The following is a 25,667-nucleotide window of genomic DNA, read 5'->3' as shown; positions in this document are numbered from 1 at the left end:
TAATATTAGGTCAGTAATGTTAGACTAATATTCCTAGTACACGATGCAAGCTGAAATGCCAGTTGAAATGCCAGCTGATCAAACACAGGAACCGGAGCACAATTAGGTGTAAAAAACCATTGACTACATAATACAAACATAATCATTAAAACTAGAAGAACAATGCACGGTGAAAATACTGTTCTATAATAATCGTAACCAGTGGCACAGATTTCGCAACAGCAATTGCCGGTTCGAGCAGACCTCCGCCATCCAACACGATTACATTTCTCCAGTAACTCTCACCTCGTAATTATAGCCGTGCCCCTGCCTGGGGTATCGGCTGGTGTACAGAGGATTGTTAAAAACGTCATTGTCGGCTGTATGGGAGGGATTATGGGGCGTGACGATGGTGTGTGGCACGTGTGCGACCTGGCCTCTGGAGTTCCTCGCCTTCCACCATTTCCGGCTGTCATCGAGGATCTCCAGGTACTCGCCCCTGACGACCGTCAGCTCTTTGTCGTTGTTGGCGGTTCTAGGATAGGTGACCTGCACGATCTTCGCGTGTCTGGCCATCAGGTCGTCGAGCCAGGCCTCCTGCGCCCTGTCGATTCCGGCGCCCCTGGGCGTTCTTTCGATCGAGTCGACGGATATATCGCTGTGCGCTCTTGTCTGGTCGACCACTCTCTCCTCCCTGGTATACAACTCTGAACCGGGTCCATAATTCCTCTCGAAGTACTCGTTACCACCGCGCTCTTCCCTGCTCTCGTACTCCAAGTAATCGCTGCTGTAGTGAGACTCGTCCACTTCTCTGTGATTATAGTAGGGATCGTTTTGTTGCTCGGGAAGCTCGTCCCTCTTCTGCTTGTCCGCGTTCAGCAACGACGCCAAGTGATCGTGGTCTCTGTCCTCGGGGATGGGGTATTCCGGGGACCAACCGTCCATGAAAATCGGATGATACGGGGACACGTGGCCCTTCCATTGGTCCCGAGGAATCATCCAGGTCTCGCCAAGAGAGTGCCAGAGCTCCGTCTCTTTACTAGTCACGCAATTGATCAATAGATTCACCGCTTCTCGAGTTAACAAAGGCGACACCACTTTGCTAGGCAAATTCGGGTCGTAGTTGGTGTCGCGAGACGCGTCCACGATCAAAGCCAACGGCGTGAACAGGAAATGAACCAGCTCGGGCGCGTTGGGATCGTGAATATGCGCTTTCAATTTGGCGAGCAAGTTGAACGAGAGCTTGAATTTTTGGAATATGTCGATGAATTCCATCTCGGGGGGCGGCTTCGCTCTCATCGTCAACATTCCGTCGCCCAGGTTCCTCTTCTTCGATTTTCGATTGCGTCTGCGACGCTCAAGCTCTTTGGACGCGGCCGCGGCGTGTTGAAGACGCGCGATAAATTTCTCGATGTCGTCGAAACAATGGTTCAGGATCGTCACGTCGCGCTCGTATTTCTCCGAGGACGTCGAGGAGACCTCGTCGTTGTTCTCCTCGCGAGATATATCGTTCTGGCCATCTGCTGCAAACAACGGAGAACGTATCGTCTCATTTAGTAAAGTCCTGTTTCTCGCGTATTAAAATTTAATGCACAAATAGCAACTCTATCGTTACTAATAAAAATCTTGATCAACAGGAACATTTCACTTAATCTTAAAATAATTGAAGAAAGCTATCATAAGGTAATAGAGACTTCAAGATTGAAAAGTAGTAAATACAAACTAGAGATATCAGAAGAGTTCAACGATATTGTTATATTATTTTTAACTTATTAGAATTACTAAAAGAGAAACTTTTAAATATATCGGTGACGAAGAAAAATCCATTAAATATTGGAAACCCATATAAAAAAGTTGAAGTTTGTTGATGGAGTGGAATATAGACAAATTGGGGAAATAGGAGGATGCAGACTAGAAGCGTACCGTTATTGGCGTTAAAGGCAGACACTTGTTCACGAACGTTCACCCCGTTCAAGGGTGGTTCCGGGGGCGGCAATGTCGGGGGAGGTGGGATACGCCCCCTAGGTCCCCTCGGCGATCCACCTGGAACCAATTTACCCATTTGAAGCATCTTCAAGTCCTCGACGAGATCCTGGGCGGATACGCTCTGACACTGGAATATATGCATTTCTGCTCGCTGACCGGAACCGCTGTCATCCGCCACTGTGAAGACGAGAATGTTGTTATACATCTCCATAGGGTCCCTCGACGTGAATGCGGTCGGTTCCTGTATCAACGAGGCTGGGAATCGCTCCATGACGGCCTGCATACGAATTCATCAACGATGCATTAAGTGAAACTTAAACCTCAAAACCACCGGCTAAAGCAGTAATTTCACGAAATGTTCCGGTTCGTTACATTCACGAGTGCCCGATGCAATTAATAAATCAACACGGGTTTACCGTAGTGCGTATTTGTGTTACTAGTATCTAATCAGATTTTCTTTCATTTCGCTAAAGTGATCGCACACCCGGTGGACAAGATACAGCAAACTCGCATTAGTCTTCTCACAGGCCGGCATCTATCGACGCTGTTGCCTGCGCTGTTGCTCATTGATGTTAGAAGCTTTACCGAACGTACACTAAACTGTGAACGGAACTTTTAAAGCCATTAAAGTAATTAAGTCAATATCGTCTAAACTCCGGGGAGTACCAAACCAGAATGGATTATAGTAAACTAACTTGGTCCTCTGTGTATACCAAGCGACTCTCACAGTAGGATTAGTTAGGGCTAGTTCACTATAGGAGATATCTCATTAAGGGTACTCTGAATTTTCAAGAGAAGTAGATCGAGTCTTTTAATCAAAATTATTTATGCCGTAGTACGTTATAGTTCCTAAATATATTTCTCACAAAAGGCGAGTCAAATGAAAGAGAACTACCTATTCTTCAAAATATTGAAGAATGTTGACGACTCCATATGGCATCCAGCCAGCAGTCTAAAGGTTAAGGTAAATCTACCTTTAACAGTTTTAAGAGAATATTGCAAGGACATTCTGTTCTATATTCTTTTGAAAAAGATCATCGTCGAGCGAAGATTAGCTTTTCTCAAATCACCGAGAGCATTCTACGAGCTCGCTATATCCTGTTCCCGGATCGCAAATGTGTCTTCTCGCTTTCGTTTTCGTGTCAAGGATAGGTCCTTACCCCAGTCTCATTGTCCATAATCAGAACCCAATTCCGTTCCAGACGAAGCTGCATCTTTTGGCTCCAAATGCCGCTGCTCTTCTCCAGCTGTAAAAGTCGTCGCATGCCATCCGCTGGATAAACGGTTTCCTTCGTGACCGTGAACGTGGCCAAATGTTCCATCATATACGTCGGCTCGGAGCTACTGACTCGGCCGCCCGATGTGCTCGATGGCCCGCTCGATCCTCCATCTAATAGATTAGAGTTCTCATTAATATTACACTTGTTACATCACGCTACCTCCGTACGAGATTCACGCAATTGCTACTTGACACGTGATCGACAAGTTAACGACTAAGAACTTCTACGTGTAATAATTGTTTGCAGAGGTGACGTGGAAGGGACACGTACTGAGAGAAACGTTACAATTATTTAAAAAAGAAAAACTGTTTTTGCTTGATAGACATAATACGTTAACTTAAAACCTGGCGCTCAAAATGTCAAGGTGGTAAGGAAATGAACTTTTCCGTGCTTGAAAGTAAAATTTCTATTATTTTCTCGAAGTGTATTACATGGTACTGTTACAATTGACCGAACTGTTGACCACCGGTGGTCATTTTAATTTTAAGATCATATTTAATTTAAAATCACATGAAATATCAGTTCCAGTGTTTGGGAACGAGCACAATTTTATATTTTGATGAAATGATTAGAGACCAGTAGTAGATCATACGATTAATAAACGGAGTCAAATGGGCGGAATAGCATAAACAATTACAAAGATCTTTCAGTAATAATCGCGAAGCAAGCAGAAGGAAATACCTAAGTAGTGATTACCTTTATTGTAGGTGGAAGGACTGTGCCCGCTATTGTAATACGGCATTGTGCGTGTACCTCTTATCTGAAACAATCGAATCGACATGGAACTTGAGATGACCGATCGTGTAGTCGTTATTGTATGTTTGACGTGAAACGATTCATTGGGAGCGATAAACCAGTTACGAGAGCTGGCATGTATCAGATAAAATTTCCAACGTAAATACAAATAGACGTGGTCCTGTTCTGTGTGTCCGCTTATTCCCCGCGAAACCGTGGTGACCACGTCGCGGCCAATCCGCGCGCCGTTTTAATCGCTTAACGATGAAGCCAGTCGATACTTGCACGTCGCTTGATGTCGTATCCGGCTACCGGGTCACGGGTACCATACTTGGCGACACGAAAGCCGGCTTGTAACCAAAGTGAAATTCCAATGAGCCTAATTTGCTCGCCGGACATGTCGGGAATTCCTTTCGCGCGCCTTCTGCTTATCGAACTTCGCCAGCTTGAGCTGATATTTTGCGGACAACGGGATGATAACCGAAGCCCGTTGACGAAATAGCACCGCGATACGACGATACGGACAATGTTCCTGCCGCATCGGTTTCCGGAAAAGCGAACGTCGAAGCATTTCGTTGCACGCAGTGCAACACGCAGTGCATTCACCGGAGAACAGTTTTGTTAGCCCGAAGAATTTAATTTGAATGGTTCACATACTTCGGTTCCGTCGCGACCAACGCGGTTCTTGGATTGGAAATGAATCGAAACATCCGTTAAGTTTCCATTCTTTCCAGATTGCACACATTCTATTCTGCTATAGGTACCTACAATTCGTGACCTGATCATTAGTTTGCCGAGCTTTCTATTCTCTTGTAACTAATTAGAAAAATTCTAGACGTCTTACCACCGAACGGTGCCGGTACTACTTCGATTAAAAACTTTCTTGCCGCTAGAAAATAACGCGGAGCTATAAATTGTAACGCTTTTCTGCCACCCTTTATACCATTTCTAAATACAACGACCACGCTTTCGTCATGGTAGATCATGCTACCGTTGTCTCCCCATCGATACGACCCATAAAAACGAAGGTTCCCGCAAACATCTTCCGCTTTATTCGATTTCCACCGACCTATTTATCGAATGTCCACGATTGTTAATTATCAGCTGCGGTGAAATTGTCCCGCATTATCTCGACGATCTCGTTCGACTGAGAGAAAAAAAGAAAGACGAGTGCGAGATAGTGGAAACAAATACGGCCGAGCGTCGCCGTGATGAGTCCCGAGTCGGTTCCGCGAACTATTTATGGCTTTTATGGTCGAAATATCCCGCTAAGCCCGCATCGTCGAGCTTTTATTTAACACCTGGCGAAACGGTGTGCGCTCGGGCGCCCGTATGGCCGCGCGCAGATAGGTTTCTCTTGGAGCAAATTCAGAATTTCACATTCCTCGCGGCATAACTATGCAAAAAAAAAGGAACGAGTCGCCTCCTATCACAGTTTCTCCCGTCTTCGCCCGGAGCGACGTTTGGACGCGTGTACGAATCCGTTCTTCACCGACGCGACGGTACTTTCATGAATGAAGGATTCCTCTCCACGCCGGATTAGCCCGAAGCATTTAGGGCATCGTTCCCGGTTAATTCAACGGTGTTGTATGAATGGCACCGGTTTGAAGACTGTGGTACACTTACTCCGAAATACGAGCACACTAGGGCAAACATAAAGCGGGACGAAATGGCACTTGAAATGGTAATTGCGGTGTTCTATCGGGAATCGATATATCGCGAATGAGGCATTCTAAAATACTCTTCAACACAATTGCACTTTATTTTGAAGAACAAATAAGGCACGTGTTTGCTATACGATCAAAGGAATTAGAATGAGGCGTCGAAAGCGAACCCCGTCGTCACGCATCCGCAGAGACCCTATCAGTATTAAGATAAACCACATTGTCTTAAAAATTCACAGATGAAATATACAAGATAGCTTTTGTGTATTTATTTAATAAATCCGACAATGTTGATTGATCTTGCTTTCATAAATATTTACTGCCGATGTTTGCGATAATAATTGAAAGCACACGGTAGCTACTGAAATTCGATACTGGAATATTTAGAAGGTTCTCCATGATACGTTCGTTGCTGACATTGTGTGGCATTATAATTCTTTTTTTTTTCTTTTTTTGAAAGAATGAGCGTGCAGTCGCAAGCTGCGGCAATAATATAATGATTATGCTTTGACCAGCCGATAATGGAGGCAGCAATCCACACGCGCAAGCAATCACGTAACCGACTTGAAAGGTCCATAAACTCTCTTCTGGTAGTTCACACTAACTTCACACTGCGTCCAGAGATCATAACTGCCGACGGAGTGGACTACCGAATGTAAAGAACATAATAGGTGCCGTTTTTTCTAGCGGACCATTCTTTTTTTGATTCACCTTAACCCGCATCTCACGTTGGATTTAAGATTCGCAAGTTTTAAGACTCATTAATTTGATAATTGTGGGCATTTCCATACACGACACAATCTTTATTTTACGGGATAGTTTATAACCATAAATGCTGTTCCTCCAATATGTAGTTCTTATTACTTTCGCTGCTCCATTTTTTTGTATTCAGATTCTAAATTCTATTAAGATCGAAGATTAATCTAGAATGAAAGAAAATTTATGTATAGTAAAGGGGTTCAGAATTAAAGAAATTTTACGAATATTAAAGGTTCAAAATTAAAGAAATTTTACGAATATTAAAGGTTCAAAATTAAAGAAATTTTACGAATATTAAAGCGTCGGAATTAAAGAAAGTTTGCAAATGGTAACGGATTACGTTTAATAACAACGAATTCGTTTAATAAACGAACAGTTTGGAATTAAAGGAAATTTACGAATAGCAAAGGTTTGGAATTAAAGACTGTTTTGCCGCAAATTTCGGAAAAGAAAATCACGGTTCACACTGTGTTGAACTTCATTATCGAGCGCTCGACAGGCAGCAAAGGTTCGAACGATTGAAGTTCGAATTCTAATTCGCGTTAATCAAAGTACACCAGCGGAGTGCCAAGAACGTGGAAAGCGATTAACATTCAAATTCGAAACGCAGAAAACGGCGTCTATTGGGGGCTGAGCTGTTCTAGGGATTGCTTTCACTGTGCCAGGGGATTAGGTACCGTGGGAATCCACGTAACGGAGGAGGCATTGTTACACGTTCTATCAGGTGTCGTTCCCTCTACAGTAGAATCAAGTGTACAGCAGACCCTAAAGCATTTAACATGAATGGTAGGTTATTCTGTAATAAGGAAAGAACCCGAATACGCCATGCTACCATTTTGTAGAAAATTATGTACGTGATCTTAACTAGCGTACAAGTCCTGATAATAACCGTAAAATTGCATAATAATCCCAGCAATTAGATCATTTAAAAGACTTTGAGTAAGTAACGATAAATACAGTCTAGTATTCCCTAGCAGAACAAGAAACGACTTTTTTTATGATGTAATTTAGAAAATTGAGATCAATTAGAAGAATATGTTATCGCGGATATATTGACCGATCGTTAAGCACGCGTACGAGAACGTGAACATATAATCAGATGAAAACAATAAGAAAGCTTAGCTCCGATCGTTCGTCCTTAGAGGTTTTGCAACTGATAATCGAACCTACTCGCCATCCTAAACGCTTGTCATTCTCACTAACAATCTCTCGACGGGTTCTCTTGAAAAGTTCATTCACTCTCTCGTACCACAGATTCTCACGGTGTTGCACGTTGAAATTTAAATTATGAGCTCGCTAATCAATTGGAAATCCGTTCGGACGGAACGCGACAGTCGGAAATCCGTTTGCACACTTGAGCGTGACTCCCAGAGCGCGGCGGTTCCTAGCTCTGTTTTTATTTATGATTCTTTGTATTCATTCAAGCAACCATTATTTGTTGTTCTCCGTTGAAACAGCGTTTAAAGTTGTTGCGCAATGTACACAATACTTTATTAACGGCTAGAAACGCTCAACTGACCATTTACATATTAATTTAATCCGGTATTAATTCCATCGATAAATTCAACTTGTGGTTTCTCGAATTTAAATGTAAAAGCGTCAGAAATAATTTACAGAGCAGTCATTAAAACTGATATATTGCGGGAAATGTTTACGTATGAAAGCGTCGTAAAGTGTTTTGATTTAGAAATGCTATTATATCTACAAGCGTATTATGAATCTTGCTAAAACATGAAATTTATGTTTTGAATAGCTTTATTTAGCTACCTGAGTTTTAAATAGAATTTATTTCATTACCAATCAACGTGATTACCGTGTACTGTTCCTGACTGAAAAATGAATAGAGCGCCGCGATAGCTGGACGTAACATTAACGCTTTGTTTGAGATCGTTAAATTGTGAGTGTAAAGTAAAAAAAACAAAGGTAACGATTTTACGAATGAAGTACGTAATCGACCAATGAATATATTTTCTACTGTAACGAAACTGGAAACCTCAATGAACTTAACACTATACCTGCCGAGCATAAGAGTGATTAACGTGCGTTGCTCTATAAAATAGGCAAGACCGAATTTATTTCAATCTTTCGCCATTTTTATTAAAATCTAAACACAAATTAGAAAGCTAACTCAATTATTTTCCATGAAAGAGACTTTATACTTCCAGCAATTTTAAACGAATTTTTGACCGATTTCAATCGGTCAAATTGGCCTGCAGCACGGTAGCTTCAACCTTAATACGAACTAAAATTCTGTTCGCTTAAAGTTGAAAGTCGGGCATCTCACATGTAACAACCCGATGCGATAACGGTCCGAACAAGATCTGTGCAGAAAAAAGTAAGTTCGTTAATCCACGTCAAATTAATGTCCGTCAAGATCTTCATACGGTGGTCGGTTACAGTGGCTACCAGTCCCTCGTTATTTCCTTATGTCCGTAATTTCAAAAAAATTCCGCCCACCGATCCCTGTAGCGTGGCCCGATCCACGACAACGGCGAGTCGTTAAGGCGAGCGTGGATTTTTCAAGACGCGAAATAAGCTCTAACGAGAAAACTGAAATAGGCGGCGAGACCAGGCATCGTTTCGTTTCAAACGTATATGATTTTACGGTGACGGCGGATTTGGGTCGTGGAACTATATCGCGATCCGTTAATGGCATTGCGCAACACGCGGGAACACGTGACTCGATAAAAATGGTTGTATCATCGATGGTGGGAATACAGACGTGTTTCCACGGGATCGAGATACGCACGTACATATGTACCGCGTATACCTCGTTCTGTCGCTTTGTTACCTTTCCTTCCTCCTTATCCGTAGCTAAATTGATACGTAAGTACACGGGCCGCATTCTTGCTGCTCGGATTCTGAGGCGATAGCGCGAAGCTGCGTTCCCATTTGTCCGACGATACCGCGGAGGAACGGAATTAGTCTCAGGAAAACTGAGAAAAACCGATTCTTACGAAATGTGAACGTGTTGCTGGCTTCTTGTCTAAGAAACATCGCAAGAAAGTTGTTCTCTTAAATCGTCGAAATTTTTGAATTAGAGATCATTTCAGAGCGCGATGAAATAGGCGACTTTCGGAATATTTGAATTTAGATCAAGTTAGACTGTAGTCTGCTTTTTAAAGGAAGAACGTGAGATACTTCGAGGGCAATGTGCAGCAGTGTTTCATACACGAAGATACGATCATTGGCGTTGATGATAACTGACGACGTTCCATCTCTTGCGGAACTATTCCTGTTCTTAATTACCAGATTGCGGATCTTCATGCAAAATAAAAATTGTCTAAGTTAACTGTAAGGGGTATAACTTACACGAAAATGTCTTTCTTCTTTTAATAATCGTAATCAATTGAAAATAATGCAGCGATGTTCCTTGAATTCTTCTAACGTCGTTTCGTATTTGACACGTAGTTTTGTGGTTGACATGTACTCATTTTTGTCATAATATATAAAATTCGCAGTCTGTTAATTACTCGTTCTTAAATGGACAATAAGTTTGTTTCATAGCATTCGTTTCTAAAATACATTGTGAAACCTCTGAGAATATTGATGCATTTTCTGTGCCTAATTTTCTTTAAACATTACTTAAACATGTTTAAATGGTTGTAATTATCAGAAATGATACCGTTGAATTCGGAAGCGTATAAATTAAATTTTTTCTTGTAACAATCCAGAATGACGAAAATCTATAAGAATTGCGCGTCGTTTAGCCAAACACAAACAAAAAGTACAAATTCGTTGGACAGTGTAATTACAACAGCTGCCGACCCCGCTTACGTAATCTATTATGAGTCCGAAGTAATTAGAGTGTAGTGGACAGCTATTATTACCATCAACGTGCTTCGAATCATTGTTTTGAAAAAACAACTTGCAATCAATATGAAAGCATATTATTTTTTAAATGCTAATTGATCAGATGTTTTCGGAGTTCGAACGATTAAAATTTTTTACCTTGTGCATAAATAAAGTCTACAGGTAATTATGTCGTTCATCACTTTTCAGGAATTAAATCGACCTTCGTTGGAGGTTTTACTATAAGTAGTGCAATCTGCATATGCTAATTAAAATACCTAATTTTAGCTGGCACTCTCAGATAAGGTCTACAACTGAATTTTGCATATTTATGCAAATTCTCGTTTTTATTCCAGCATATAGCAAAAGTGAAGGTAGGTAGAAACTTATCTCAATTAAGGATTTTGCAAGGCGATGACACAGTTAAGGATCGTATTAAACTTCTTCGAAACTTTCACATTATCGTTCTACAGTTTTGACGTATTGAATGATTTTGTCTGTAAATCCCAAAAATTATGGTAGACACACACCGACACGGCGAATTAGCGTGCGAACAGGCTATTTTCTTTAAGGAAGATACAGCGGAGTGAATAATTATAGACTCAAAGTAACTTTCACATTTTTATTGACATTTAAACTAAAACTTGACAAAACATCATGTTTGTATATATTTCTATATATTAGATATAATAGAAATTAAAAATCAATAGGTTCACTCGTTTTAACAGAGCACGAAACTTTGAAAAATATTAAACGGTGTTTTTATAGCAATTCTAAAAATAAGCCAACAGATGACCTTTATTTCTAAACGTGCTGTGCCCCTTTTGCATGGGGTTTTTCAAGAATCGATCATGTGTGTGTGCACAGTTATCTTCGCAACGTCGAATATTTTCAAAAGACAAATCCGTGTACAATAGAAACCGCGCTATTCAAAGGACCGCAGTACCACGTTTGTCCGACATTACCAAAGCCCCCGGTTTATCGAGTGCGCCTTCAAATATACGGCGGGCCAGTAAATACCAAAGTTTATCGAGTACATCGAAAACGGTCCATAAACTTCAATGAAACGCGTGCGCAAAATTCGAAGTTTATTCGCGACGCGCAAATCATAAACGAGCGAAACACGTGCGAATTTACGCCGACACAGCGAACCGCAAAGGTTCAAAGTTCCCGTGCAACGAGCGCCATTTCACGCAGGCCGATCCTAACACATCTGTTTCAATGAAGGCTTTGGGATTTAGTTAGGTGTAGGTATTCGATCGGAAAATAATTGCTCGCGCGATCGTTTCCAACGTCGAGCGAAATGAAAGGCGTGTAAGGTGATCCGATATCAACGAATCGATTTGATTATAGCACCGGTAAACCGGCGTTATAGCCATCGCCGCGGAGCAATTCATTCTCCGTTGCTGCGGCGGTGTGCTCGAGTCGTAACTGTGGATTTAAAATGTCGTAACTGCGACCTAATAGTAGTCACGACGGTAAGGGAAGGGAAAAGGAAGGAAGGTGAGTGCCGGCTTCGTTTATATGCCTCGAGATCGAAGCGACCAATGCATTCGGAGGCCGCGAGCCTCGAATTCCTCGACGACGCGACGCTCCGAATTCCGGATTTCCATCGGTTTTCATTCAGGCCTACTTTTCCCGGCGCGGTCTTTTACTCGATTCTCCGAAAGCTTGACAGCTTTTCAAGGATTTTTTGTCGATTCTGTAACCATTCTTAACACCCTATTTATCGGAAGCCTATCAATAGGCCTTGCGATAATGTGTATCTGTAAGAAACTCGATAATTTTCTTGTAAATTATAATTTCAGGAGAACTTGTTAACACGTTGAATGCCACGGGGGTCACCGGTGACCGGCACTTAACTTGGCGGTGACGCCCATGGGGGCCACCCCGGTGACCGGCGCGCCCAAATTGATAGAAATATATATAATTTCAAACCAATGTGAATATCTAAAATTTTGTATTATTGCCATCGTCAATTCAAACGGTGACCCCTGTCGCAATTAACATGTCAAACATGGTTAATATTTCAACATTATATGTATCTCGTAAAAGAAAATTCATCGCGGCGCCACGGACAATTTCTGTAAAACCGGCGTGGCATTCGACGTGTTAAATTATACTAACCTAAATAATTTCATGGATTCCGAATGAGATTATTGTAGCTTTTCAACAGTTTTCTATAAAATTCTTAACTGTAGATTTCAACTTAGCTGGTAGATAAAGTGTTAACATTGAACTTTACGCCGCCGCCATTTTGTTTGGAAAGCATTCAGTACGGGCTATTGCGATCTTTATTGCCTTCTTCGTTACAAAAAGTGCAAAAACTCATAGGAAATATTATGAACAGGATAAAGTAGTAATACAAGGTCACGTTAAACTGTCACAGTAGTCTGCTAGTTGCATCTTGATTCGTATGACGTATGTTACGTATGAATCAACGATTTCACAACTTCTAAGATCCATCGATACTTCAAATAAATCTAACACGTTTGTTGTAAGTGATGTTTTCTAGATAGATTACAGTAAAGATTTCGGAAAATAAAATCTTTTCAATGCCTATTATCTCAACAACTGAACAGTTTTTAACATAAAATCTTTTTGACGAGTATTATTTCGCGGATCATATATTTTGTCATATTTAAAACAAGAAAATAACGAAATAATCTATTATTAAGAACTGCTGTAATTTCACACGAATCGATATTATTTTTAGTTTCAAATAAACAGCATTGAAAATAACGGTTCAAAATGAATTATCTCACAAATAACTACTTCCTATTTTAGTTTCAAACGAAACTCTTGCCGAAATCAAGGAAAAACGTTGGAAGACGTTTCGGAGCTTGCGTTAGCGTCGTTTGAAACGGATGGCAAACTAGAAAGTGAATTACTATCGACGACCACGGATCCGTTGATGGTTCACCGCAGTCCAAGATGGAGAGCCGCGATGGTCCACAACGACGGAAATAATGATTTTTATCGCTAGTACGACGTCGCCATCAACGGCAACGGAATTATACAGATTTCCGGGAGTGGCGATCGATTGTACGCAAAAAAGGACTACCCGATCGATCGGAAGGACCCGCAGGAATTCGATTACGTGTCGATCGACGGCGAGCCGCGGTCGACAACGTTCCAACGAAAGAAAATAAGATGGAAAGAGCGTAACCACGTCTTGTATTTACGACTCTCCGCGCGACAAGCGCGAGCATAATTGCTTATGGATGCGGACACACCCTCGAAGAAAAATTCATCTCGGGAATGCGCTGAAGTAACCGCGTCCTTGACCGTACTTGACGGAAACGGCGCCCGATCTTCTGTTACCTTCTTCGCCGTTGCCCAACATGGACTCCCGATGCGGAGAATTGCCTTTTAAATTGTGCACCGAGGCCTCGACTTTCCTGCACTGGCGGAGAAGTTTAAATTCCGAAGATGTTAATTAAAAAAAAAAAAAGGAAACTGAAACATTACGTGTGCGAAATAAAATTTATCTATTCCGATTTTCTAATGGGATCGGCATTTTCTTGCGCAGGCGGAGTAATTGAAATCGTAATTCTCGAAGCTCTATTCGGAAAAAAATTCTGAACTTGTAGAGAAACTACTGTGAAATCAGATCTTCAACGGTAGAAGTACCTAGCGAGTAATAAGGACATGTAAATATGTGAATCATCGGGTGTGTATGGTATGAATGCATAAGTAGAGAATTTTTATTTCAATTGTGCAGCGAGATCTGAGCTTTCTTGAGCTAGTGGAGAAGCTGAAAAATTGATTTAAAATTACCTTTTCAAATTACCGGGTTGAAAATGAATAGCCATTTGAAAATTGTTATTCAAATTACCATTGTTCGTATTGTTACGGTAAAAATTTGAGTCCTGCTTATATTACGATAAAGGTTACGCTTTGCATTGTTGTAGTTGATTATAGTACCGACTTTATACTTAAGACGTATGTACAGAATACGCAATTGTACGTGTTTCAAATATTTTCGGATCTCAATGAAGTGTGAAATGTTTGCCGTAGGTTGTTCGGTATCTGATCAAATTATGTTTCATTTAGGTGAAGCCATCAACTCTTACGAAAGTTACCTTGATATTTAAATGGCACTATGTGCTTCGTAACACCTACGCTTGGAGTTTCATTCTATCGGTTTTGTTCTGTCAATTCTCTAAAGTGAGAGCACTAAAATAATATAAAAAAAATAAACTACTCATAGCGTTTATCACGGCAAGTCTCCATAGTTGGTATAACATTCTATAAAGTGCAACGTAACCTCTTATAAAGTATAGAAAAAATTATAGTTTTTAACAAACCCTTCAAAATTTCTTCAAATATTCTGCTATATTTTAACTAGGCTAAACAATGCACGAAACAAATTTGATTTTTCCATGTGAATTCTGGTCGTCGTCACACGTGTGCAACGTTGGCAACGAATATTAATTGAGGAAACAATCGAGACAGTATTGCCATTAATATCCTTCAGAACACCTAGATAGATCTTCCTAGGGTAATTAGGGTACCTTACAAGTTAATAAATCCACGGAATCCACCAATTCCTGTTCGCCGTTTAATGACGTATATCGAATGATTACAGGAATTCCTCCTTCGTATCCCTAGTATGCGAAAATCCTCGTACATTCTTCGAGACAATTATGGGATCGCTGGTTATGAAAGAACAAAGCATCAAGTGTACGAACGAACGGACCCCCTATACATATAGTTTCGCTTCTCTCCAAAGTTCAACGTACCGTCTTAATTAGAAGCTGAAAAAGAGCAATAAACAATTTTGTTTTGTATTTCAATTTTCCTTTTCGCCATAACTTTGCATACATAATAAAGGCGAACCGTCGAATAAATGAAGCTGCCCGAATTCCACTTAGAGAAATTAAGATACAACTTCGAATAGAGATTCTGATCGCGTATTAAACATTCCTTACGGAATACGCGTCTTGACCTGATAACCAGATAATCCATATAACTCTTCGAACATGCATTTAGCCAGCAATATCCACTACTATGGACAATACAATGAAATGCAAAGCATAAGAAAATAAGACATCGCTGAGAGTTACAGTTTAAAAAAAAAAAAAAGTGAAACAACGAGTCAATTGCTCTTTTCTCTGGTTACAAAATTAGGAATTCCTCAAACTTGCGATAAATCGATATCGCATCAGAATCTAAACATTCGTGTTATATAATTTTGCATATGCAATTAAAGTATACGTTAATTACTTCGAACTAACTTTCTTCGGAAACTATACCTTGGTAATTAGTCGAGTTCCGTCGCGTTTTATTAAGCTTTACAAAGCGATTAAGAATTATTCGAATAAAGAATTATTTGAATAAAGAATTATTCCAATAATAAATTATTCGAATAAAGAATTATGCGAACAATTTATTGCAACAAATAGATAGAATAACTTACGCGATTAATGAATAATCGTTACTAATATTAATATAATAAAAGATTCGGCTAAATATTTATTTGAAACAATTCGAATACTGGCCAACTCTTGTTCAAACATCGCTGAGTTTTCAAAAATGGGGTACCATCACGACCGACTAGCCATTAAAGCGTATATCCAGTCTCGCCGGTTTTTATCCATGCCTGTTAGATTCCAATCTACGACTAGATGATTATAAAAATGATCCCGTGGTGTAGATCGCAGACCGCGAGATTTTCAAGGGAGAGGACCGTTTCCAGGTTTTTCCTGAGCCGTGCATTCGCGAGTAGCGGACCTTCAATTACGCCTACGTAACGTACGCGAATTACCAGGGAATATTATGGCCGGATTGAAACACGGCTGGTTCTAGACGATGGAAAGAGATTCGCGGAGCCAAGCCAAGCGGCGTCCGATACGGGAAAGGGACGGAAAGGCTCGCGGCTTGGCTGGCATTCTCGCGTTTTCTCGGCCCCGCGCATAGTTCAACTCACGGCAATCGCATCTCGCCGCATACCTCCGAAGCGAAATTCTCTCCGAGGTGTGTAACTCGCGAGCGCGATAAACCCCGATTCCATAAACGCGACCCACGCGAAATTAATTGCTCGACGCTGATTTACGACGACCGACGACGAACGGGGCACACGCCCCGGAGGACCTTCCCACCGGAAAACTCGTTACTTTCCGTCGAAACAAGGAGTTCATTTATTCCTTTTTAACAAAAAGTACCAAATATGTCTCATAAACAGGCGAGGGATGACAATTAATTTAGAACTTCGTGTATTTTTATCATACTTTTATCAAAACTTACTCAACTTTGTTCAGATCCATTCCTATGTTCTCCAGTCATCATTATTACGTACGACATTTTCTAAGAGACACCTTCAACGAACAGAAACTAAATGTACATGAATTTTTTCTACTAATGATTTTAATAAATCGAAAGTAGCGTAATAAAATGTTTTGAAATTGTAGTAATATCTATTACGAAATATTTATCGACCTCCTATCAGGAATGAATGAAATCTTAGTCTAATTATCATTTAATTGCAATCCATAAAACATTATTTTTCGTGAAATGGCAACTGCTCAAATTCAAATGTACAATTTCACTAAAACATTTTTTCAAAAAATTATACAATTCTCATCTTTGACCCAGCTTTTTATCATGGAACGTAGATGAAAATGTAAAATAGATCGGTCCGATACTTTTCTTCTTATCAACCATCTACAAAAGGAACGTTTCTAGGAAAACGCATTTAAAATTATCAGCAGGTAATGAGCTGCTTCATGAACTGTATCTGCATAACTGCTTCTAGTTTCTGCCTGAAACTCTAGCAATATAATCTCTATAAGCGTTGCTATTGTGAAGCAGAAAATATTCATTCGTAGTAAACTAAATATCCCTCTAATTTGAATTCGTGAGTGATCCAGCCCCACCCACTTTAATATTCTCATGTATCCTAATGCGAGACAGCTTTATATTACACGTTTTCCTTTATGTATTCATTTATGCATTCGTTTTTGTATAGAGATTGTGTTCAACAGGTGTATCGATGTGCCTATGCAGAATTTTCTATAGTGAGGTGGCTGTAGAACTCAATATGACCACTGGACTGTGGATTCACATGCGATTATAGATGTCAAGAAATCCAAATCTAATTCTTAATCGGTGAAACTGTTAATGAGGAAATAAAAAATGCCTTTTAGTTGACCTAAAAATGAATGTATTGCTGGATTACGTTAGCGTATTTTTCAAAATCGTTGGTCAGAAATGCTGAAAATCGAAAACGTTGCAATATTATCTGCACAATTCAAGATAATATTTGAATAAATCAGTTATATAATTCATGGAATAAAGTATTCGGTAACAATTATACGGATATGCAGCAGCTAATGAATGCAGGTTTTTGTACGTGTTAAATAACATTAAAAATATCATTTGAAGAAATCCCAGAGACTGGTCGGAAAGTGGCAAGAAACCTGAAATGCGAATAAAAATTCTTGAAGAACGGAAATACTATTCTTAGTATCGCGCGGGTATAGCGTTTAGCAATCCGCTGCATAGTAAACGCGATGTTACGATATTAATGTGGTATAATTTGTAAGAGATATACATTCGAGGGGAGCGGCCGTCGGAAAACTCGTCCTCTCGTGCAGAATTTACGCGCGATACCGGACCTTTTCCTGCTCCTATTTTTCGCGAAACTCCAGCTCGGCGCGAAATAGGGGAGGAATTTACACCGTCATTAACATAACATTCCTGCAAGCAAGGTGGTTACAAGTAAGATCGTAAAACCCGCGTCTTCCCGATTTATCATGCCACGAACAACAAAATTATACTTGCTCGCATTCCCATCCTTCGCTAGTGCGTGGAGCATCCCGTACACCGAGAAGGTTGTTCACCCTTTAGGACTAACTGAAACCTTGCGCAAGGTGATCGAGGACCCGACACACGCAAGGACGATTCCCTGCTGCATTCGAATCAGTTCAGTGAGTACAGCTTCGGACTAATTTTTGCCGAATAGAGTAACTTGGAAATTAATTTTCATTAATGTCATTAAAGTTTCTATTTTATCGAGTATCGCATACAGTTAGAAGAACACTGACTTGCTTTCAAATAGGTTGAACTTGAATAACTTGAGACTGATTCCTGCAAAATAAAGTAACGCAGGAATTAATTTATCTCATCAATAATGACTCTGTTAGATTGACGATGATACAACCTATTTTCAAATGTTATTAAAGTGTTTATTTTATCGAATACTGCAATTAAGCAATTAGACGAACACTGACTTTGTTTAATACAATCTATAATTTTCTATTGAGACGTGAAAAGCACGTCAAATTGAAAAGTTCCAATGGTCTGTATCTCTACTCTATTATCAAGTATGAATTAGTAATCGATAGACTCGTGTCGCATGCTGTGGCAACTGTTGTAAATAATAACGTTGATGACGTGCCCCAAAGAAAAATTGTTGTACCCTAGCTTGTCGAGAGTTTTGCATTAATAACGAAATTGTAACGGGAAATGTTTCGAATCTATTTATCACTGATCGTGAGAAAACGACAAATATATCTGATACAAATATTTATAATTGCTTGCAAAAATATTTGCAAACTTTAGAAATAGATGTAACATAGTACGAACCAATCAGTGTATTACCTCGATACAGAAATCTCAATCTGTAATAAGACGTGCGACTATGAAAGCTTCACACCTCCGCCCACGAAAACACCTATTACCGACTCTGCCAGACTTTCGAAACCATAAAACTCACTCGCAGACTATGGACTTTATGTATTTATAGTGGGTGTGTATCCTATGCAGAACGCAGCAGAAAGATGGTTTCGATAAGTATTGTGTAAAGTTCAGTTTTGTTTCTAACATCCTGAACTGTTTCCATAGATATATTTAAACTGTTCACTAAATACAATTTTTCTCCAACTCTGTTTTGTTAATTTTTTAATACAGAGAACAGGTGGAATAAAGGGGAAATTTTAGTTTGAGAGAAGAAAGCAAAATGATTAAAAACGTACTTCATAAAAAACATGGTAATAACAAGCCATTTTCTATAACTATGTGTCATAATATCCTTTGCAATACATTTCAAGAGACTATCCTACCAAACCTTTCTTTTGATTTTGAAAGAATTCAATCGTGCTTTGCTATCGTATTCGAACCGACCGAAACCAAAGCGGCACGCTATTGCAACCGCATCAATGACACTTCAAAATAAAACGATTATTGCTGATATTCTATCTTTGATATACAATGTCCCTTTCATCGCACCGCTAAAGCTCCGTACCATTGTATTACTCCAACGAAGATGCCAGATATTACGTTATACGTAAAACATTTTGTTTCCAACAAAGAACAAATCATTTACCCCAAAGAATGCGAAACGCGAAAGGTTCGGATAGGCGATTAGCCACACGCAGCCCCAGAAAATAACAACCAAATAGCAACCCCACCGAAAGAATAGCCCAAGGGGTTTCAGTCCAAGCCCGCTCTGGCTGCCGAATTGGACAAGTTCAGAACATGTTTCTCCAGGAAATATCTGGCTCGGAGGGGGCGCGACAGGTAAACGTCTGTTGAAAGTAAACATATCGCAGAGACGGACACACACGCGAGAGAGCATTGAAAAAGTGGAAAGAAAGTTGCCAATGCGACTCGCATACCTACTGATCCGGCGTTCGCGAACAAGTTTCACAGTGAATGGACCGAAGCGGTTGTACTTTTCATTCGTTCACGTTGTGATTCCGTGCAATGAATTAATCGGACTTAATCCAAACTCATAAATCCCATCGAAATGTGTTTTCAAGTACTCTAGTTCGCGAAAACATGGACTATGTCCGGCCACGTCCAATGCAGCCTTATCAGCAGAACGATTTCAAGATAATTCAATTGTCCTTGTGGTATACGTTTTTTTCCCTGAACACCAATCGCTCCTTATCGTTGTTGCGACAAATGCACAATACAATGTGATCCCAACGAAGTCGACGTATTTCAATTTTGATATTAATGCAACCTGCAACGAGGGCGTTCGAGGAAATTGATTTCAAGCTGAATTATATTGAATTTCTCGAATCTGCGATATCGGAAAATGATATTGTGCTACATTAAATAATCTGCGCAAATAATAATTGTTACGCGAGTCGTAAATATCATCAACTTTCGTCTGAAACGTTCTGCCACGTTTCGTTATAGTCGCGTGAGTTGATAGCGAGTTGAACCCGACGGGTTACACACTTCTCTTTTTTCCCCCCTTTTCTTTCCCAGGATATCGAAGGCCATTCAATGCAATATCGATGTACACAGGGTTCCGTAAATGCTTGCAATTTATGTCACGGTGATCGTAATAGGGAACACGTAGGCATTTCGTAGGCGTGAATTACAGGTGGTTGCCGCGTAGACGCGGTGCCATCGACATCTTCCTTCTTGGATTCCTTCGTGTGTCATTAAACGATTAAAATAATCCTGACCGTTGCTTGGAATCATCCGTTCCTCGTATCTTTGCACATTGAAATACCACGGGCTTCACTATTACAGTTATTTTCTTACGAAGTTGTGTATTTATAAACGTACACATGTGAAATTAATAATCGATAAACAACACGGTAATCAGGAACAACGACTTAACTTGTCCTGCGACGTGTATTTGTATACTCCACGTCTATATCTAGTTCTCACATTACACTAGTACACTGTGTGCGTGCTAAGCCAAAATATGTAAACAGAAGAGTACACGTCGTTTTAAGTCAATGAGAACGAGACTGCACGTGAAATGTTGGAAAATCGCGAACCAGCGTATATATGTTATTTATAGGTAAAAGCGGAAAATCATAAAAACTTGTGAAGCAATCAGCGTAATTGCATTCGAACTATCGACTATCTCAGAGATAAGAGTGTCTATGCCATATAAGCAGTTTGCCTTGCCACGACTTTGTCTGTGACAATTGTATCTGAAGCTTCGAATCAAATAATCTTACACGATAAACAATACGAGTGCACGAATGGGGGGGGGGGCGTCTATTGTAGATGTCATGAGCGAGATCACTCCTTCTGAAACGACCGAGGAGTACACACACATTTTCATAATCATAATCTACTCTTGTATTTCGCGTTTATAACCCATCCGTGATACTTAAACTCTAACTTCACTTTTAGATAGACTAATCCACGGAACATCGAAAGATCAAGAAAAACGATCCAAAATAAGCAATTTGGAACAATTAATCACGTTTCATCGAAACGTGACATTGATAATACGGATAAAATGTTTGTACACGCGAAACCAGAATTTTAGAACTTACAGTATCGATATCGGTTATCAAGAATCTCTGTTCCAAATAACTATTGCGAAGAAACAAAATTTCTAATCATTGTCTGTTACGATTATGGTTCCTACTTCGATTCTCATATCGGTCCCACCACCGTTATTTTTTAGTTGGAAACTTCGGTTCTTGCTAACAGTTACTCCGAATAAGGGTTCCCCATAACTGTTTTAAATAGAACTTTTACATAACAGTTTTAAACAGTTACTTTCAGAAGCACAGCGGTCGAGATGTTATTAGTCTCATGAATATTGCAGCAGTTTTGTCGGGAAACAAATTAAATTTTCGTTGCGACTTCGCCAACTTGATTTACATAAAAATGCCGTACAATAGAGGGGACAATTTTTTACTTTATACGATTGTGTTGCGATGATTGTGTCGCGATGACCTATCACCGGAAATCTAATTCCGTCAGATTCTTTTTTACCTTCGTCACCCAACATACCGACCGTGCATCTTTCTGACGTGACCGTGTTCATTTCTCGGGTGATACGTACATGCGCGTCAAAAAGCAAAAATTCGGAGCAATATTCGAACAACAGTACACGTTGCCGATGTCAGTACGATTTTTCTTATTCGAACCCGTTACTAGCCACGAAGTCTATGCGGAGAGAACAATCGTGTTCGCATGTCGATTATCATCGGCGACGTACGGAGAAGCAACAGGTGTGATCACGACAACTGTTCATCGCGAGGAGAAATCCAAGTCGTCGGTGTATTCGGTGCAATGACTCCGGTCAAGAAATCATTTCCATAAATACCTTGACAGCAGCGTTTCACCGAGTCTGCTGGATCACTGGTATCACGGCTTGGCACAGGTACGGAGAATAAGCGAACGTTCGAGGACCACCAGTGGCTTGCACGATGTGTACGCGAACAAGAACTTTTGTCACACAACTGTTGTTACCATTCTTTTACTTACCTATTTACAAATTTTCCTTCACAATCCGCACACACCAAACAGATAGGAAGAGAGAGAAAAAGAGAGGGAGGGGAAGCTTTTTCGAAGAGAGCTATGTGCCGAACATGCTCGACTGGAAATACCTGAACGACTACCTGATCGCTCTTTGCCTTGTCCGCTTCTTACCTGTTTTTCCCGAAGTGCATTCTTGGTACGGTCTCTCCGATTGGTCGGAACGTACCTGTGGAATATGGCGTTAAGATCTAACGGAATCGGATACTTTCGACACGGTGTAACAGGGACGTATTAACGCCTTGGGAAAATACCGCAATTGAGAAGTAATTGACAGAGAATAATGAATAATTAAAATTTATCGATACCGTGATCTTTTATATCGCGTGTATTAAAAAGGAAGACGAGCACAGAGACTATATAGTGTTGTTGAAATAACAGTCGACACTATCGATGAACCAATAAAACTAACGTTTTAACAATAAATCAATTGAAATTTAAATTACAGTACTTTCATACAATTTATTAAATACCTATAAATTCTGGTTAATCCTCTTCTGTTTGAATTTCATGCCTCATTAATGAACCAGTAACTCTTAGAATTTATATTATACAGTATATGATACTTATGATTTATATTTAATACATTATATACAAAACTGTAACTCAAATCATTTTGTTACGAATTACAATGTGAGTAAAACATTATTCTATACTATATAATTCAAACTACTACTACTACTCGGCGAACACAATTATAATATATATAAGTAATTCGAAAATAAGCAAAATTAAGTATTCACGGGGTTAAGCACTTTTGCGCCTTAGATGATGTCACGGAATTCCGAAGAAATCCGACAACTTACATCATGAACCAATGAAACTACTTGTTATAACAACCGAGTATGTATACGGAATTTTTCTCGAAACGAGATGTATAACATTTGTTGATTAGTTCGTGATAATTTAGTATTTTTTGATATTTCATTATTTACAAGTTAAAAAGAATGTTTTTGCCAGCTGCTACACTTTCATATCTTTAAAAAAAAACGAATAATTTTATTCTTTTTTCTACATTGTATATTTATTACAATCCTCATGCTTACTTTGTATCTTCAAAAAGAGATTCTTTTAATGAGAAAATGAAAATGTTACATAAAAGAATAATTTTACTTGTTACTTTCTATCGTGCCACTACTACATATATTGAAAGATCAAACTACATCGTTATTATTTATATAAGTGGTTTGAAGTCCTTTTACCTGTACTACATAGATAACTCAGATACCACTTAATATTGTTTAGATAATACATTAAAAGACTAGAAACTACAACTTTATTTTTAGGTAAACATTTACATATATTTAGTTTACTAACAATTGTAATTATGTAAAGAAGTACATAGTTTATACATCATTAACATAATCGTTTGGGTCCTTTCGATGCATCAAAAAATTTGCCCGCGTTGCCCATTTCATGATTATATCAGCTGCAAGAAAGCCTGCAACATAAATTAAATATATGTATTTACATAGATATATCACATAATATAATTTACTAATTAAGTTACAACATAATAATAATACATTAGGTATTACTACTGTTTGCAAAATCATTAAAGTAATAATTATGAAAAGTACACTTACAAGGTAGAACACGAATTGCCTGTTCACGAAATCTACGTAATAGATTGGGGAAACCATCCTTTACCAATCCAACAAATGGCTTCTGTTCATATGGACTGAGTCGGAAGGTTGTGATTCCAGTTATTCTAGCAATGGAACCCCAGTGTCTGCCCATTTTGATAGATTTCTACTAAAGATAAAAAATGATTAAAACAACCAAAATTAAGGAGCACTTAACAAATCTGTAATTACATTTTGACAAGCTTAATGTATGTATATATCACTACAAGTTATTTCTATCTTATTCAAAATGAAGACTTTTTGAAGATTTAGCTATTTTAAAGTAATAAAAATTATATAACCCTTATACATACTATTCTCCTCGAAAGGTAAGGATAATACAAAGATACTGCTCTTTCTGATGTACATACAATTCGTTACTTTAAGAGATCAGTGCGCCATCTATTTCGTGAAAAGCGGCTTATTTAAATTGGATACTGCATTTCTACTTGTATGCTAACATTGATTCCTTAAATGGACATATAAATAAGATAGGAGCAAAATTTGAATTATCAAATATAATATTATGCTCAAAATTATATCAATATATAACGTCAGAGAAATTTAATTAGATGAAGAGACGCTTTTTACAGCCTTTTTAAAATATTAAATAGCAAAAGAAACTAGAAAATCTAAAGATAAACATGAAATCCTTAGAAAGAGCTCCCAAAATTTCACTTCGTTAGGACAAACTAAAATTCTAGGTGAATTCTACACCACTTAGGACAGAACAGGACAAAAATATACTTCTACGTAACCTCACATCAACTCGTCTTCACTACCAATCACTATCGAGTACCAGCAGGAAGAAAGAATTATTGACGAATAGATGTTAACCTAGAACGTCCATTTTTTTTTAATGACTGAAGTAAAAAGACAGGAAAAGTTGAAGGCTCGCTCCATTAAACAGATTTGATTTGCGAATACCGCATAAAACATCATTCCAAAGCTTGTTAATAATGTCAACAGTCTTTTCCAAAAAATTCTGTTTTAAATTAGATCTTCCACGAGCAGAGCGCTTGAGTACTCTATAGGTACTCGTATCAACCTAAAATTCCTAGTCTCATCATATGGCTACGTGACAAATCTACTAACTACCACAATGTTCTTCAATGCTATACATATACAGAATATGCATACGCGTATTCTAGAATAATGGTAAATAATGGAAAAAACTATGTCTTTATAGGGACATTTTGTTTGTATTCACCAATTCGGTAAATGAATTTATAACTTCAGTGCATAACATTATTTTCTATAGTAAAGATAGAATTATTTATTATATCTGTGTAATCACTCTTATAAAGATATATATTTAATAATATTTAATTAGTAGATAGTATTTAATTAAATAACTGATATATTCACTGATTCAAGGGGGCGCCACTATTACTCTATATCATAGAATATAATAATTTACTATGAAGTATTTTGGTTACAGAAGTAAAGAAATACATTATATAAATGTTAAAAAATCCATTTTAAGATACAATTTATTTATACTGATTTTATGAATATACATTCATAATAGTATATTCCTGTTTTTATCATTTTTGAAATCAACGTAATAGTCAATGTGACAGCCGAAAAAGCTTTAA

At 38.9% G+C, this 25,667-nt stretch overlaps 2 protein-coding genes across 8 annotated transcripts in view; both read right to left on the bottom strand.

Annotated features, from left to right (window-relative positions):
* LOC143259061 (epidermal growth factor receptor kinase substrate 8) overlaps positions 1-22,548 on the bottom strand; it is a 28,012-nt gene extending 5,464 nt beyond the window's left edge. The window contains exons 1-5 of one of the 4 annotated variants that reach the window (XM_076519875.1): positions 22,394-22,548; positions 3,942-4,005; positions 3,126-3,355; positions 1,903-2,242; positions 286-1,502 (exon numbers count right to left, since the gene is read on the bottom strand). In XM_076519875.1, the coding sequence (XP_076375990.1) occupies positions 286-1,502; positions 1,903-2,242; positions 3,126-3,355; positions 3,942-3,987 (1,833 nt within the window). In that variant the 5' untranslated portion in view covers positions 3,988-4,005; positions 22,394-22,548. The other 3 variants (XM_076519878.1, XM_076519876.1, XM_076519877.1) reach the window with 3 other exon arrangements.
* A 1,155-nt stretch (positions 22,549-23,703) lies between these two features.
* On the bottom strand, positions 23,704-24,517 carry UQCR-Q (Ubiquinol-cytochrome c reductase ubiquinone-binding protein). 4 transcript variants are annotated; one of them, XM_076519896.1, is made up of 3 exons: positions 24,384-24,517; positions 24,031-24,199; positions 23,704-23,885 (listed from the first exon to the last, which is right to left on the bottom strand). In XM_076519896.1, the coding sequence occupies exons 2-3, from the start codon at positions 24,182-24,184 to the stop codon at positions 23,791-23,793; spliced, it is 249 nt and encodes an 82-aa protein (XP_076376011.1). In that variant the 5' UTR covers positions 24,185-24,199; positions 24,384-24,517; the 3' UTR covers positions 23,704-23,790. The 4 variants fall into 4 exon arrangements, with proteins under 4 accessions (XP_076376011.1, XP_076376012.1, XP_076376009.1 ...); XM_076519897.1 differs by having other exon boundaries at positions 24,031-24,196; positions 24,384-24,472; XM_076519894.1 differs by having other exon boundaries at positions 24,031-24,196; positions 24,262-24,418.
* Positions 24,518-25,667: the final 1,150 nt, after the last annotated feature.

Source organism: Megalopta genalis, chromosome 3, assembly GCF_051020955.1.
Source record: "Megalopta genalis isolate 19385.01 chromosome 3, iyMegGena1_principal, whole genome shotgun sequence".
In the NCBI taxonomy this organism is placed as follows: Eukaryota; Metazoa; Arthropoda; class Insecta; order Hymenoptera; family Halictidae; genus Megalopta; species Megalopta genalis.
Note: the sequence above shows the minus strand (reverse complement) of the source record. Positions and strands in the feature narration are given on the sequence as shown.